The 16818-nt window shown below is 45.1% G+C and overlaps 1 protein-coding gene across 3 annotated transcripts in view; it reads right to left on the bottom strand.

Moving 5' to 3' along the window:
* arid4b (AT-rich interaction domain 4B) overlaps positions 1 to 16818 on the bottom strand; it is a 240505-nt gene that overhangs the window by 28848 nt on the left and 194839 nt on the right. For 2 of the 3 annotated variants that reach the window (XM_045702251.2, XM_045702252.2), the window contains exon 17: positions 3280 to 3489. The exons of the other annotated variant lie outside the window; for it this stretch is intronic. In XM_045702251.2, the coding sequence (XP_045558207.1) occupies positions 3280 to 3489 (210 nt within the window). The remainder of the gene's footprint in view (positions 1 to 3279; positions 3490 to 16818) is intronic. 3 annotated transcript variants of the gene reach the window in all.

Genomic DNA, 16818 nt, shown 5'->3' with positions numbered 1-16818 from the left:
CCTTGATGACAGCTTTGCACAATCTTGGCATTCTCTCACCAAGCTTCATGAGGTGCATGGAATGCATTTTAATTAACAGGTGTGCCTTGTTAAATGTTAATTTGTTATTATTTCTTTCCTTCTTAATGCGTTTGAGACAACCAGTTGTGTTGTGACAAGGTAGGGGTGGTATACAGAAGATAGCCCTATTTGGTATAAGACCAACTCAATATTATGGCAAGAACAGCTCAAATAAGCAAAGAGAAATGACAGTCCATCGTTACTTTAAGACATGAAGGTCAGTCAATACGGAAAATGTCAACAACTTTGAAAGTTTCTTAAAGTGCAGTTGCAAAAACCATCAAGCGCTATGATGAAACTGGCTCTCATGAGGACCGCCACAGGAAAGGAAGACCCAGAGTTACCTCTGCTGTAGAGGATAAGTTCATTAGAGATAACAGCCTCAGAAATTGCTGACAAAATAAATGCTTCAGAGTACAACGCCAGGTAGAGCAGTGACTACCTGTATACTGTTAGAGTACAATCAATGTACACATCTCAACGTAAACTGTTCAGAGACCACCGAGTGGCGCAGCGGTCTCAGTGCTAGAGGTGACACTACAGACCCTGGTTCGATTCCAGGCTGTATCACAACCGGCCACAATTGGGAGTCCCATAGGGCGGCGCGCAATTGACCCAGTGTCGTCCGACTTAGGGTTTGGCTAGGGTAGGCCGTCATTGTAAATAAGAATTTGTTCTTAACTGACTTGCCTAGTTAAAAAGGTAAAATGAAATACAATTTTAAAAAAATCAGGCCTTCATGGTCGAATTGCTGGCAAGAAACCACTACTAAACGACACCAATAAGAAGACGAGACTTGCTTCGGCCAAGAAACATGAGCAATGGGCATTAGACCGGTGGATATCTGACCGATGGTCTGATGAGTCCAAATTAGAAATTTTGGTTCCAACGGCCGTGTCTTTGTGAGACGCAGAGTAGGTGAACAGATGATCTCTGCATGTGTGGTTCCCATCGTGAAGCATGGAGGAGGAGGTGTGATGGTGTAGGGGTGCTTTGCTGGTGACACTGTCAATGATTTATTTAGAATTCAAGGCAGAGTTAACCAGCATGGTTATCACAGCATTCTGCAGCGATACGCCATCCCATATGGTTTGCGCTTAGTGGGACTATCATTTGTTTCTCAACAGGACAATGACCCAACACACCTCCAGGCTGTTTAAGGGCTGTTTGACCAAGAAGGAGAGAGATGGAGTGCTGCATCAGATGACCTGGCCTCCACAATCACCCGACCTCAACCCAATTGAGATGGTTTGGGATGAGTTGGATCGCAGAGTGAAGGAAAAGCAGCCAACAAGTGCTCAACATATGTGGGAACTCCTTCAAGACTGATGGAAAAGCATTCCAGGTGAAGCTGTTTGAGATAATGCCAAGAGTGTGCAAAGCTGTCATCAAGGCAAAGGGTGGTTACTTTGAAGAATCTAAAATCTAAAATATATTTAGATTTGTTTAACACTTTTTTGGTTACTACATGAATCCATATGTTTTATTACATAGTTTTGTTGTCTTCACTATTATTCTACAATGTAGAAAATAGTAAAAATAAAGAAAAATCCAGGAATGAGTTGGTGTGTCCAAACTTTTGACTGGTACTGTATATCAACATTATTAAAACATTTTTTTTACCTTTATTTAACTAGGAAAGTCAGTTAAGAACAAATTCTTATTTTCAATGATGACCTAGGAACAGTGGGTTAACTGCCTTGTTCAGGGGCAGAATGACAGATTTGTACCTTGTCAGCTCAGGGATTTGATCTTGCAACCTTTCGGTTACTAGTCCAACGCTCTAACCACTAGGCTACCTGCCGCCCCATAATTATATAATGGAATAAAACAACCATAATTAAGATAAATCAAAATTATTACATGGAATAAGACAGCCTTAATGAAGACAAATCCACATTATATTATGGAATAAAACAGCCTTAATGAAGACAAATCCACATTATAATTATGGAATAAAACAGCCTTAATGAAGACAAATCCACATTATAATTATGGAATAAAACAACCTTAATGAAGACAAATCCACATTATAATTATGGAATAAAACAACCTTAATGAAGACAAATCCACATCATAATTATGGAATAAAATAACCTTAATGAAGACAAATCCACATTATAATTATGGAATAAAACAACCTTAATTAAGATAAATCAACATTATGATAATACCAACAACCATTGAAATGAATTACAGAATGTTAACTACCCAAAGGTAGTCAGTCTACTTGGATCTACAGAAAGGAATGAAAGTCTTCCAACGTCACACCACAAGACACAGTAACGCAGAGAGAAAGAACATCCGCTCAACCACTACACAACGTAAGACAATGACATCTCGAACATTGGTCTCACTGTGAAAAGCTCTTCTCTATGCTAACTCTACTTCTACATAGTAACACTGTATTTATTACCCTGTCTCTGGCCCAGGGGGGAGAAAGGTAGAAGTGAGTATAGCAGCATTTTAATACCAGATCCACACGATAGGGCCCACCCGAACCGTACCCTGCTGCCTGTGGTCCTTTCCAGTATGGTTCCAGCAATTATAGTGGATGTTTAACCAGGCAAGCTCAGTTTCTCAGCTTGGCTTGGGTAGGTTTGGCCCTATAATGTGAATGAGGATTAAATGGCATTTTAAAGTGGCTTAGGGCTAAATAAAATAGCTCTATTCTTCAATGAGAAGGCTCTGTGAAAGAGCTTCATTTTATGGTCAAACTCAGCACGTCTCTAGATGACAGTGGGAGGACAGACAGACGGACGGACGAGGAGACAAACTGTCAGTCAATACTTTAAAACGTCAACAAACCAAAGTCATTACTGATTGCCCCAGTTCTCAATTTTAACCACTAGATGTCCACAGTGCAATGATAATTAATTAGTCCTGACACAGAAAAACCATTACATTATCTACAGGGGATGGTAAGAAATAACAAATGATAATTAATTTGTCGTGTCACAAGAGGGACCATTACATTATCTATAGATGATGGTAAGATATAATCAATGATATATAAATAAAATATATGTGACCTTGTATCATAACAGAGAGGAAGTGATATCCATGTTGTTGCTATAGGGATCTCCATTTAAAAGGTAAGATCTTTACATTTACAGCTGGGTCTATTTGAGGAGAGCGAATAATATAGCTGTAATACTAGTGGTGGCTAGGAAGGTGGTCGGTCATATTCCCCAGGGCTGTGTGTCCTGCTAATCTTACCTGACGTTCCAGCCACAGTAGTGAACCAGGTAGAGCACCTCTCCCCCCTCCACGTCAGCCTCTTTCACAGTGGCCTGGTACGTCTTCAGGCTGCGACCACGCCCATACCTCACCTGCACCTTCATCCCCGGGGGGTAACACTCAAACTCCTCCCCTTCCTCCCCCAGATCCTCATCACCACCATCGCCCTCCTGACTGCAGCTCTCATCCCTGAAATCAATGAAACACAGTTCAGCTTCCTGTTCACTTCCTGGTCCTAGGCTTCCCATAATGCACCACAACCACAACCCCAAACCCACCCAAACCCAGCTCTCACTACCTAGCACTAGGTAGACCAAACCCACCATTGGCCTGTGTCAACCGCCAACCTCCAAGCTACAACTACAAAAAAAAAAACCTAGCCTCCAAAACACAACTAATAAATAACCCCACAAGCCTCAAAGCCACTACTACTAAATACCCCCCCAGCCTCCAAGCACCTACTACTAAATAACCCCCCCTAGCCTCCAAGCCACTACTACTACTAAATAACCCCACTAGCCTCCAAGCCACTACTACTACTAAATAACCCCCCTACCCTCCAAGCAACAACTACTAAATAACCCCCCTAGCCTCCAAGCCACTACTACTAAATAACAACACTAGCCTCAAAGCATATACTACTAAATAACCCCACTAGCCTCCAAGCCACTACTACTACTAAATAACCCCCCTAGCCTCCAAGCAACAACTACTAAATAACCCCCTAGCCTACAAGCCAATACTACTAAATAACCCCCCTAGCCTCCAAGCCACTACTACTAAATAACCCCCCCAGCCTCCTCAACCTCAAAGCCAATACTACTAAATAACAACACTAGCCTCAAAGCATATACTACTAAATAACCCCACTAGCCTCCAAGCCAATACAACTAAATAACCCCCCCAAGCCTCCAAGCCACTACCACTACCAAATAACCCCCCCTAGTCTCCAAGACACTACTACTAAATAACCCCACTAGCCTCCAAGCCACTACTAATAAATAACACCCCTAGCCTCCAAGCCACTACTACTAAATAACCCCCCCAGCCTCCAAGACACTACTACTAAATAACACCCCTAACCTCCAAGCACTTACTACTAAATAACACCCCCCCAGCCTCCAAGCCACTACTACTAAATAACCCCCCCCTAGCCTCCAAGCCACTACTACTAAATAAAACCCCCTAGCCTCCAAGCCACTACTACTAAATAACCCCACCAGCCTCCAAGCCTATACTACTAAATAACCCCCTAGCCTCCAAGCACCTACTAATAAATAACCCCCCTAGCCTCCAAGCACTTACTACTAAATAACACCCCCCCTAGCCTCAAAGCCACTACTAATAAATACCCCGCCAGCCTCCTCAACCTCCAAGCCAAAACTACTAAATAACACCCCTAGCCTCCAAGCACTTACTACTAAATAACCCCCCCAGCCTCCTCAACCTCCAAGCCAATACTACTAAATAACCCTCCTCAGCCTCCAAGCCACTACTACTAAATAACCCCCCCAGCCTCCAAGCCACTACTACTAAATAACCCCCCCTAGCCTCCAAGCACCTACTACTAAATAACACCCCCAGCCTCCAAGCACTTACTACTAAATAACACCCCCCTAGCCTCCAAGCCACTACTAATAAATACCCCCCTCTAGCCTCCTCAACCTTCAAGCCAATACTACTAAATAACAACCCTAGCCTCCAAGCACTTACTACTAAATAACTCCACCAGCCTCCAAGCCTATACTACTAAATAACACCCTAGCCTCCAAGCCACTACTAATAAATAACACCCATAGCCTCCAAGCCACTACTACTATTACTTAAAACCCCCCCTAGCCTCCAAGCCAATACTACTAAATAACCCCCCTAGCCTCCAAGCCACTACTACTAAATAACCCCCCTAGCCTCCAAGCACCTACTACTAAATTATCCCCCTAGCCTCCAAGCCGCTACTACTACTAAATAACACCACTAGCCTCCAAGCCACAACTACCGAATAACCCCACTAGCCTCCAAGCCACTACTACTAAATAACCCCCCTAGCCTCCAAGCCACTACTACTACTAAATAACACCACTAGCCTCCAAGCCAATACTAGTAAATAACCCCCCCAGTTTTCAAGCAACTACTACTAAATAACCCCCCCAGCCTCCAAGCCACTACTACTAAATAACCCCACTAGCCTCCATGCCACTACTACTAAATAACCCCCCTAGCCTCCAAGCCACTACTACTACTAAATAACCCCACTAGCCTCCAAGCCAATACTACTAAATAACCCCCCCAGCCTTCAAGCAACTACTACTAAATAACCCCCCTAGCCTCCAAGCCACTACAACTAAATATGCCCCCTAACCTCCTCAACCTCCAAGCAACTACTACTAATTAAACTCCCTAGCCTCCAAGCCACTACTACTAAATTATCTCCCTAGCCTCCAAGCCACAACTACTAAATAATCTCCCTAGCCTCCAAGCCACTACTACTAATAAATAGCCCCCTAGCCTCCAAGCCACTACTAATAAATAACCCACCAAGACTCCCCAGCCTCCAAGCCACTACTACTAACCCCCCCAGCCTCCAAGTCAATACTACTAAACCCCCCCAGCCTCCAAGCCACTACTACTAAATAACCCCTTAGCCTCCAAGCCACTACTACTACTAAAAAACCCCACTAGCCTCCAAGCTACAACTACTAAATAACCACCCTTGCATCCAAGCCACTACTACTAAATAACCACCCTAGCCTCCAAGCCACTAGTACTACTAAATAACCCCCCTAGCCTCCAAGCCACTACGACTACTAAACAACCCCACTAGCCTCCAAACCATTAAATAACCCCCCTAGCCTCCAAGCCACCACTACTACTAAATACCACCCCAGCCTCCAAGCCACTACTACTACTAAATAACACCCCTAGCCTCCAAGCCACTACTACTACTAAATAAAACCCTAGCCTCCAAGCCACTACTACTAAATAACCACCCTAGCCTCCAAGCCACTACTACTTTTTTTATTATTATTATTATTATTATTATTATTTTTTTTTTTTGTATTATTATTATTATTATTATTATTATTATTATTTTTTTTTTTTTTTCTACCGCATCATTGATTGTATGTTGTTTTACTCCATGTGTAACTCTGTGTTTTTGTATGTTGTCGAACTGCTTTGCTTTATCTTGGCCAGGTCGCAATTGTAAATGAGAACTTGTTCTCAACTTGCCTACCTGGTTAAATAAAGGTGAAATAAATAAATAAATAAAATAAATAAAAACCCCCCAAGCCTCCAAGCCACTACTACTAAATAACCACACTAGCCTCCATACCACTACTACTAAATAACCCCCCTAGCCTCCAAGCCACTACTACTACTAAATAACCCCACTAGCCTCCAAGCCAATACTACTAAATAACCCCCCCAGCCTTCAAGCAACTACTACTAAATAACCCCCTAGCGTCCAAGCCACTACAACTAAATATCCCCCCTAACCTCCTCAACCTCCAAACAACTACTACTAATTAAACTCCCTAGCCTCCAAGCCACTACTACTAAATAATCTCCCCAGCCTCCAAGCCACAACTACTAAATAATCTCCCTAGCCTCCAAGCCACTACTACTACTAAATAGCCCCCTAGCCTCCAAGCCACTACTACTACCGAATAACCCCACTAGCCTCCAAGCCACTACTACTAAATAAACCCTCTAGACTCCAAGCCACTACTACTACTAAATAACCCCCCAGCCTCCAAGCCACTACTACTAAATAACACCCCCAGCCTCCAAGCACTTACTACTAAATAACCCCCCCAGCCTCCTCAACCTCCAAGCCAATACTACTAAATAACCCTCCTCAGCCTCCAAGCCACTACTACTAAATAACCCCCCCAGCCTCCAAGCCACTACTACTAAATAACCCCCCCTAGCCTCCAAGCACCTACTACTAAATAACACCCCCAGCCTCCAAGCACTTACTACTAAATAACACCCCCCTAGCCTCCAAGCCACTACTAATAAATACCCCCCTCTAGCCTCCTCAACCTTCAAGCCAATACTACTAAATAACAACCCTAGCCTCCAAGCACGTACTACTAAATAACTCCACCAGCCTCCAAGCCTATACTACTAAATAACACCCTAGCCTCCAAGCCACTACTAATAAATAACAGCCCTAGCCTCCAAGCCACTACTACTATTACTTAAAACCCCCCCTAGCCTCCAAGCCAATACTACTAAATAACCCCCCTAGCCTCCAAGCCACTACTACTAAATAACCCCCCTAGCCTCCAAGCACCTACTACTAAATTATCCCCCTAGCCTCCAAGCCGCTACTACTACTAAATAACACCACTAGCCTCCAAGCCACAACTACTAAATAACCCACCTAGCCTCCAAGCCACTACTACTAAATAACCCCCTTAGCCTCCAAGCCACTACTACTACTAAATAACCCCCCTATCCTCCAAGCCACTACGACTACTAAACAACCCCACTACTCTCCAAACCATTAAATAACCCCCCTAGTCTCCAAGCACCTACTACTACTAAATAACCCCACTAGCCTCCAAGCTACTACTACTACTAAACAACCCCCCTAGCCTCCATGCTACTACTACTAAATAACCCCCTAGCCTCCAAGCAACTACTACTACTAAATAACCCTCCTAGCCTCCAAACCACTAACTAACCCCCCTAGCCTCCAACTAAATACTACGACTAAACAACCTCTATAGCCGCCAAGCCACTACTACTAAATAACCCCCTTAGCCTCCAAGCTACTACTACTAAATAACCCCCCCAGCCTCTCCTACTAAATAACCCTCCTCAGCCTCCAAGCCACTAATACTAAATAACCCCCCAGCCTCCAAGCCACTACTACTAAATAACCCGCCTAGCCTCCAAGCACCTACTACTAAATAACACCCCCCTAGCCTCCAAGCCACTACTAATAAATACCCCCCTCTAGCCTCCTCAACCTTCAAGCCAATACAACTAAATAACAACCCTAGCCTCCAAGCACTTACTACTAAATAACCCCCCCAGCATCCTCAGACTCCAAGCCAATACTACTAAATAACTCCACCAGCCTCCAAACCTATACTACTAAATAAACCCCTAGCCTCCAAGCCATTACTACTAAATAACCCCACTAGCCTCCAAGCCACTACTACTAAATCACCCACCCTAGCCAACAAGCCAAACGTACTAAATAACCCCCCTAGCCTCCAAGCCACTACTAATAAATAACCCCCCTAGACTCCCCAACCTCCAACCCACTACTACTAACCCCCCCAGGCTCCAAGCCACTACTACTAAACCCCCCCAGCCTCCAAGCCACTACTACTAAATAACCCCCTAGGCTCCAAGCCACTACTGCTACTAAATAACCCCCTAGCCTCCAAGCCAAAACTACTAAATAACCCCCCTAGCCTCCAAGCCACTACTACTAAATCACCTCTCTAGCCTCCAAGCCACTACTACTACTAAATAACCCCCCTAGCCTCCAAGCCACTACGACTACTAAATAACTCCCCTAGCCTCCAAGCCACTACTACTACTAAATAAACCCCTAGCCTCCAAGCCACTACTACTAAATAACCCCCCTAGCCTCCAAGCCATTACTACTAAATAACCCCCCTAGCCTCCAAGCCACTACTACTAAATAACCCCCTAGCCTCCAAGCCACTACTAGTAAATAACCCCCCTAGCCTCCAAGCCACTACTACTAAATAACCCCCCCAGCCTTTAAGCCATTACTACTAAATAACCCCCCTAGCCTCCACGCAACTACTAATAAATAACCCGTCTAGCCTCCAAGTCACTACTACTACTAAATAGCCCCCTAGCCTCCAAGCCACTACTACTACCGAATAACCCCACTAGCCTCCAAGCCACTACTACTACTAAATAACACCACTAGCCTCCAAGCCAATACTAGTAAATAACCCCCCCAGCCTTCAAGCAACTACTACTAAATAACCCCCCCAGCCTCCAAGCCACTACTACTAAATAACCCCACTAGCCTCCATACCACTACTACTAAATAATCCCCCTAGCCTCCAAGCCACTACTTCTACTAAATAACCCCACTAGCCTCCAAGCCAATACTACTAAATAACCCCCCCAGCCTTCAAGCAACTACTACTAAATAACCCCCCTAGCCTCCAAGCCACTACAACTAAATATCCCCCCTAACCTCCTCAACCTCCAAGCAACTACTACTAATTAAACTCCCTAGCCTCCAAGCCACTACTACTAAATAATCTCCCTAGCCTCCAAGCCACAACTACTAAATAATCTCCCTAGCCTCCAAGCCACTACTACTACTAAATAGCCCCCTAGCCTCCAAGACACTACTACTAAATAACCCCTCTAGACTCCAAGCCACTACTACTACTAAATAACACCACTAGCCTCCAAGCCACTACTACTACTAAATAACACCACTAGCCTCCAAGACAATACTAGTAAATCACCCCCCCAGCCTTCAAGCAACTACTACTAAATAACCCCACTAGCCTCCAAGCCACTACTACTAAATAACCCCCCTAGCCTCCAAGCCACTACTACAACTAAATAACCCCACTAGCCTCCAAGCCAATACTACTAAATAACAGCCCCCAGCATTCAAGCAACTACTACTAAATAACCCCCCCAGCCTCCAAGCCACTACTACTAAATAACCCCACTAGCCTCCATACCACTACTACTAAATAACCCGCCTAGCCTCCAAGCCACTACTACTACTAAATAACCCCACTAGCCTCCAAGCCAATACTACTAAATAACCCCCCCAGCATTCAAGCAACTACTACTAAATAACCCCCCTAGCCTCCAAGCCACAACTACTAAATATCTCTCTAGCCTCCAAGCCAATACTAATACTAAATAACCTCCCAAGCCTCCAAGCCACTACTACTATTAAATAACCTCCAACCCACTCTATTACTAAATAACCTCCCTAGCCTCCAAGCCACTACTACTAAACAACCCCACTAGCCTCCAAGACACTACTACTACTAAATAACCTCCCTAGCCTCCAAGCCACTACTACTACTAAATAACCTCCCTAGCCTCCAAGCCACTCTATTACTAAATAACCTCCCTAGCCTCCAAGCCACTACTACTAAATAACCACACTAGCCTCCAAGACACTACTACTACTAAATAACCCCACTAGCCTCCAAGCCAATACTACTAAAAAACCCCACTAGCCTCCAAGCCACTACTACTAAATCACCCACCCTAGCCTCCAAGCCAAAAGTACTAAATAACCCACATAGCCTCCAAGCCACTACTAATAAATAACCCGATTAGCCTCCAAGCCACTACTACTACTAAATAACCCCCTAGACTCCCCAGCCTCCAAGCCACTACTACTAACCCTCCCAGCCTCCAAGCCACTACTACTAAATAACCCCACTAGCCTCCAAGCCACTACTACTACCGAATAACCCCACTAGCCACCAAGCCACTACTACTAAATAACCCCCCTAGCCTCCAAGCCACTACTACTACTAAATAACCCCACTAGCCTCCAAGCCAATACTACTAAATACCCCCCCCAGCCTTCAAACAACTACTACTAAATAACCCCCCTAGCCTCCAAGCCATTACTACTAAATAACCCCCCTAGCCTCCAAGCCACTACTACTACTAAATAACACAACTATCCTCCAAGCCAATACTAGTAAATAACCCCCCCAGCCTTCAAGCAACTACTACTAAATAACCCCCCAAGCCTCCAAGCCACTACTACTAAATAACCACACTAGCCTCCATACCACTACTACTAAATAACCCCCCTAGCCTCCAAGCCACTACTACTACTAAATAATCCCACTAGCCTCCAAGCCAATACTACTAAATAACCCCCCCAGCCTTCAAGCAACTACTACTAAATAACCCCCTAGCCTCCAAGCCACTACAACTAAATATCCCCCCTAACCTTCTCAACCTCCAAGCAACTACTACTAATTAAACTCCCTAGCCTCCAAGCCACTACTACTAAATAATCTCCCCAGCCTCCAAGCCACAACTACTAAATAATCTCCCTAGCCTCCAAGCCACTACTACTACTAAATAGCCCCCTAGCCTCCAAGCCACTACTACTACCGAATAACCCCACTAGCATCCAAGCCACTACTACTAAATAACCCCTCTAGACTCCAAGCCACTACTACTACTAAATAACACCACTAGCCTCCAAGCCAATACTAGTAAATAACCCCCCCAGCCTTCAAGCAACTACTACTAAATAACCCCACTAGCCTCCAAGCCACTACTACTAAATAACCCCCCTAGCCTCCAAGCCACTACTACAACTAAATAACCCCACTAGCCTCCAAGCCAATACTACTAAATAACCCCCCCAGCATTCAAGCAACTACTACTAAATAACCCCCCTAGCCTCCAAGCCACTACTACTACTAAATAACCTCCAAGCCACTCTATTACTAAATAACGTCCCTAGCCTCCAAGCCACTACTACTAAACAACCCCACTAGCCTCCAAGACACTACTACTACTAAATAACCTCACTAGCCTCCAAGCCACTACTACTACTACTAAATAACCTCCCTAGCCTCCAAGCCACTCTATTACTAAATAACCTCCCTAGCCTCCAAGCCACTACTACTAAATAACCCAACTAGCCTCCAAGACACTACTACTACTAAATAACCCCACTAGCCTCCAAGCCACTACTACTACTAAATAACCCCACTAGCCTCCAAGCCAATACTACTAAAAAACCCCACTAGCCTCCAAGCCACTACTACTAAATCACCCACCCTAGCCTCCAAGCCAAAAGTACTAAATAACCCCCTAGCCTCCAAGCCACTACTAATAAATAACCCGATTAGCCTCCAAGCCACTACTACTACTAAATAACCCCCCTAGACTCCCCAGCCTCCAAGCCACTACTACTAACCCTCCCAGCCTCCAAGCCACTACTACTACCGAATAACCCCACTAGCCTCCAAGCCACTACTACTAAATAACCCCCCTAGCCTCCAAGCCACTACTACTACTACTAAATAACACCACTAGCCTCCAAGCCAATACTAGTAAATAACCCCCCCAGCCTTCAAGCAACTACTACTAAATAACCCCACTAGCCTCCAAGCCACTACTACTAAATAACCCCCCTAGCCTCCAAGCCACTACTACAACTAAATATCCCCACTAGCCTCCAAGCCAATACTACTAAATAACCCCACCCAGCATTCAAGCAACTACTACTAAATAACCCCCCTAGCCTCCAAGCCACTACAACTAAATATCCCCCCTAACCTCCTCAACCTCCAAGCCACTACGCCTAAATAACCCCCCCTAGCCTCCAAGCCACTACAACTAAATATCCCCCCTAACCTCCTTAACCTCCAAGCCACTACTACTAATTAAACTCCCTAGCCTCCAAGCCACTACTACTAAATAACACCACTAGCCTCCAAGCTACTACTACTACTAAATAACCCCCTAGCCTCCAAGCCACTACTAACAAATAACCCCCCAAGACTCCCCAGCATCCAAGCCACTAATTCTAACCCCCAGCCTCCAAGCCACTACTACTAAACCAACCCAGCCTCCAAGCCACTACTACTAAATAACCCCCTAGCCTCCAAGCCACTACTACTACTAAATAACCCAACTAGCCTCCAAGCTACAACTACTAAATAACCCCCCTAGCCTCCAAGCCACTATGACTACAAAACAACCCCAATAGCCTCCAAACCATTAAATAACCCCCCTAGCCTCCAAGCCACTACTACTACTAAATAACCCCACTAGCCTCCAAGCTACAACTACTAAATAACCCCCTAGCCTCCAAGCCAATTCTACTAAATAACCACCCTAGCCTCCAAGCCACTACTACTAAATAACCCCACTAGCCTCCAAGCCACTACTACTAAATCACCCCACCTAGCCTCCAAGCCAAAAGTACTAAATAACCCCCCTAGCCTCCAAGCCACTACTAATAAATAACCCCATTAGCCTCCAAGCTACTACTACTACTAAATAACCCCCCTAGCCTCCAAGCCACTACTAATAAATAACCCCCAAAGACTCCCCAGCCTCCAAGCCACTACTACTAACCCCCCCAGCCTCCAAGTCAATACTACTAAACCCCCCCAGCCTCCAAGCCACTACTACTAAATAACCCCTTAGCCTCCAAGCCACTACTACTACTAAATAACCCCAATACCCTCCAAGCTACAACTACTAAATAACCCCCCTAGCCTCCAAGCCACTACTACTAAATAGCCCCCTAGCCTCCAAGCCACTACTACTACCGAATAACCCCACTAGCCTCCAAGATACTACTACTAAATAACCCCCCTAGCCTCCAAGCCACTACTACTACTAAATAACACCACTAGCCTCCAAGCCAATACTAGTAAATAACCCCCCAGCCTTCAAGCAACTACTACTAAATAACCCCCCCAGCCTCCAAGCCACTACTACTAAATAACCCCACTAGCCTCCATGCCACTACTACTAAATAACCCCCCTAGCCTCCAAGCCACTACTACTACTAAATAACCCCACTAGCCTCCAAGCCAATACTACTAAATAACCCCCCTAGCCTCCAAGCCACTACAACTAAATATCCCCCCTAACCTCCTCAACCTCCAAGCAACTACTACTAATTAAACTCCCTAGCCTCCAAGCCACTACTACTAAATAATCTCCCTAGCCTCCAGGCCACAACTACTAAATAATCTCCCTAGCCTCCAAGCCACTACGACTACTAAACAACCCCACTAGCCTCCAAAACATGAAATAACCCCCCTAGCCTCCAAGCCACTACTACTACTAAATACCACCCCAGCCTCCAAGCCACAACTACTAAATAATCTCCCTAGCCTCCAAGCCACTACTACTACTAAATAGCCCCCTAGGCTCCAAGCCACTACTAATAAATAACCCCCCAAGCCTCCCCAGCCTCCAAGCCACTACTACTAACCCCCCCAGTCTCCAAGTCAATACTACTAAACCCCCCCAGCCTCACCACCACTACTACTAAATAACCCCTTAGCCTCCAAGCCACTACTACTACTAAATAACCCCACTAGCCTCCAAGCTACAACTACTAAATAACCCCCCTAGCCTCCAAGCCACTACTACTAAATAACCACCCTAGCCTCCAAGCCACTAGTACTACTAAATAACCCCCCTAGCCTCCAAGCCACTACGACAACTAAACAACCCCACTAGCCTCCAAACCATTAAATAACCCCCCTAGCCTCCAAACCACTACTACTAAATAAAACCCTAGCCTCCAAGCCACTACTACTAAATAACCACCCTAGCCTCCAAGCCACTACTACTAAATAACCCCCCCAGCCTCTAAGCCATTACTACTAAATGACCCCCTAGCCTCCACGCAACTACTAATAAATAACCCGTCTAGCCTCCGAGTCACTACTACTACTAAATAGCCCCCTAGCCTCCAAGCCACTATTACTACCGAATAACCCCACTAGCCTCCAAGTCACTACAACTGAATAACCCCTCTAGACTCCAAGCCACTACTACTACTAAATAACACCACTAGCCTCCAAGCCAATACTAGTAAATAACCCCCCCAGCCTTCAAGCAACTACTACTAAATAACCACACTAGCCTCCAAGCCACTACTACTAAATAACCCCCCTAGCCTCCAAGCCACTACTACAACTAAATAACCCCACTAGCCTCCAAGCCAAAACTACTAAATAACCCCCCCAGCATTCAAGCAACTATTACTAAATAACCCCCCTAGCCTCCAAGCCACAACTACTAAATAACCTCTCTAGCCTCCAAGCCAATACTAATACTAAATAACCTCCCAAGCCTCCAAGCCACTACTACTATTAAATAACCTCCAACCCACTCTATTACTAAATAACCTCCCTAGCCTCCAAGCCACTACTACTAAACAACCCCACTAGCCTCCAAGACACTACTACTATTAAATAACCCCACTAGCCTCCAAGCCACTACTACTACTAAATAACCCCACTAGCCTCCAAGCCAATACTACTAAAAAACCCCCCTATCCTCCAAGCCACTACTAATAAATAACCCGATTAGCCTCCAAGCCACTACTACTACTAAATAACCACCCTAGCCTCCAAGCCACTAGTACTACTAAATAACCCCCCTAGCCTCCAAGCCACTACGACAACTAAACAACCCCACTAGCCTCCAAACCATTAAATAACCCCCCTAGCCTCCAAACCACTACTACTAAATAAAACCCTAGCCTCCAAGCCACTACTACTAAATAACCACCCTAGCCTCCAAGCCACTACTACTAAATAACCCCCCCAGCCTCTAAGCCATTACTACTAAATGACCCCCTAGCCTCCACGCAACTACTAATAAATAACCCGTCTAGCCTCCGAGTCACTACTACTACTAAATAGCCCCCTAGCCTCCAAGCCACTACTACTACCGAATAACCCCACTAGCCTCCAAGTCACTACAACTGAATAACCCCTCTAGACTCCAAGCCACTACTACTACTAAATAACACCACTAGCCTCCAAGCCAATACTAGTAAATAACCCCCCCAGCCTTCAAGCAACTACTACTAAATAACCACACTAGCCTCCAAGCCACTACTATTAAATAACCCCCCTAGCCTCCAAGCCACTACTACAACTAAATAACCCCACTAGCCTCCAAGCCAAAACTACTAAATAACCCCCCCAGCATTCAAGCAACTATTACTAAATAACCCCCCTAGCCTCCAAGCCACAACTACTAAATAATCTCTCTAGCCTCCAAGCCAATACTAATACTAAATAACCTCCCAAGCCTCCAAGCCACTACTACTATTAAATAACCTCCAACCCACTCTATTACTAAATAACCTCCCTAGCCTCCAAGCCACTACTACTAAACAACCCCACTAGCCTCCAAGACACTACTACTATTAAATAACCCCACTAGCCTCCAAGCCACTACTACTACTAAATAACCCCACTAGCCTCCAAGCCAATACTACTAAAAAAAAACCCTATCCTCCAAGCCACTACTAATAAATAACCCGATTAGCCTCCAAGCCACTACTACTACTAAATAACCACCCTAGCCTCCAAGCCACTAGTACTACTAAATAACCCCCCTAGCCTCCAAGCCACTACGACAACTAAACAACCCCACTAGCCTCCAAACCATTAAATAACCCCCCTAGCCTCCAAACCACTACTACTAAATAAAACCCTAGCCTCCAAGCCACTACTACTAAATAACCACCCTAGCCTCCAAGCCACTACTACTAAATAACCCCCCCAGCCTCTAAGCCATTACTACTAAATGACCCCCTAGCCTCCACGCAACTACTAATAAATAACCCGTCTAGCCTCCGAGTCACTACTACTACTAAATAGCCCCCTAGCCTCCAAGCCACTACTACTACCGAATAACCCCACTAGCCTCCAAGTCACTACAACTGAATAACCCCTCTAGACTCCAAGCCACTACTACTACTAAATAACACCACTAGCCTCCAAGCCAATACTA

This window comes from Salmo salar, chromosome 19 (assembly GCF_965601325.2).
Source record: "Salmo salar chromosome 19, fSalSal1, whole genome shotgun sequence".
In the NCBI taxonomy this organism is placed as follows: Eukaryota; Metazoa; Chordata; class Actinopteri; order Salmoniformes; family Salmonidae; genus Salmo; species Salmo salar.
This window is presented reverse-complemented; position numbering and strand designations above follow the sequence as displayed.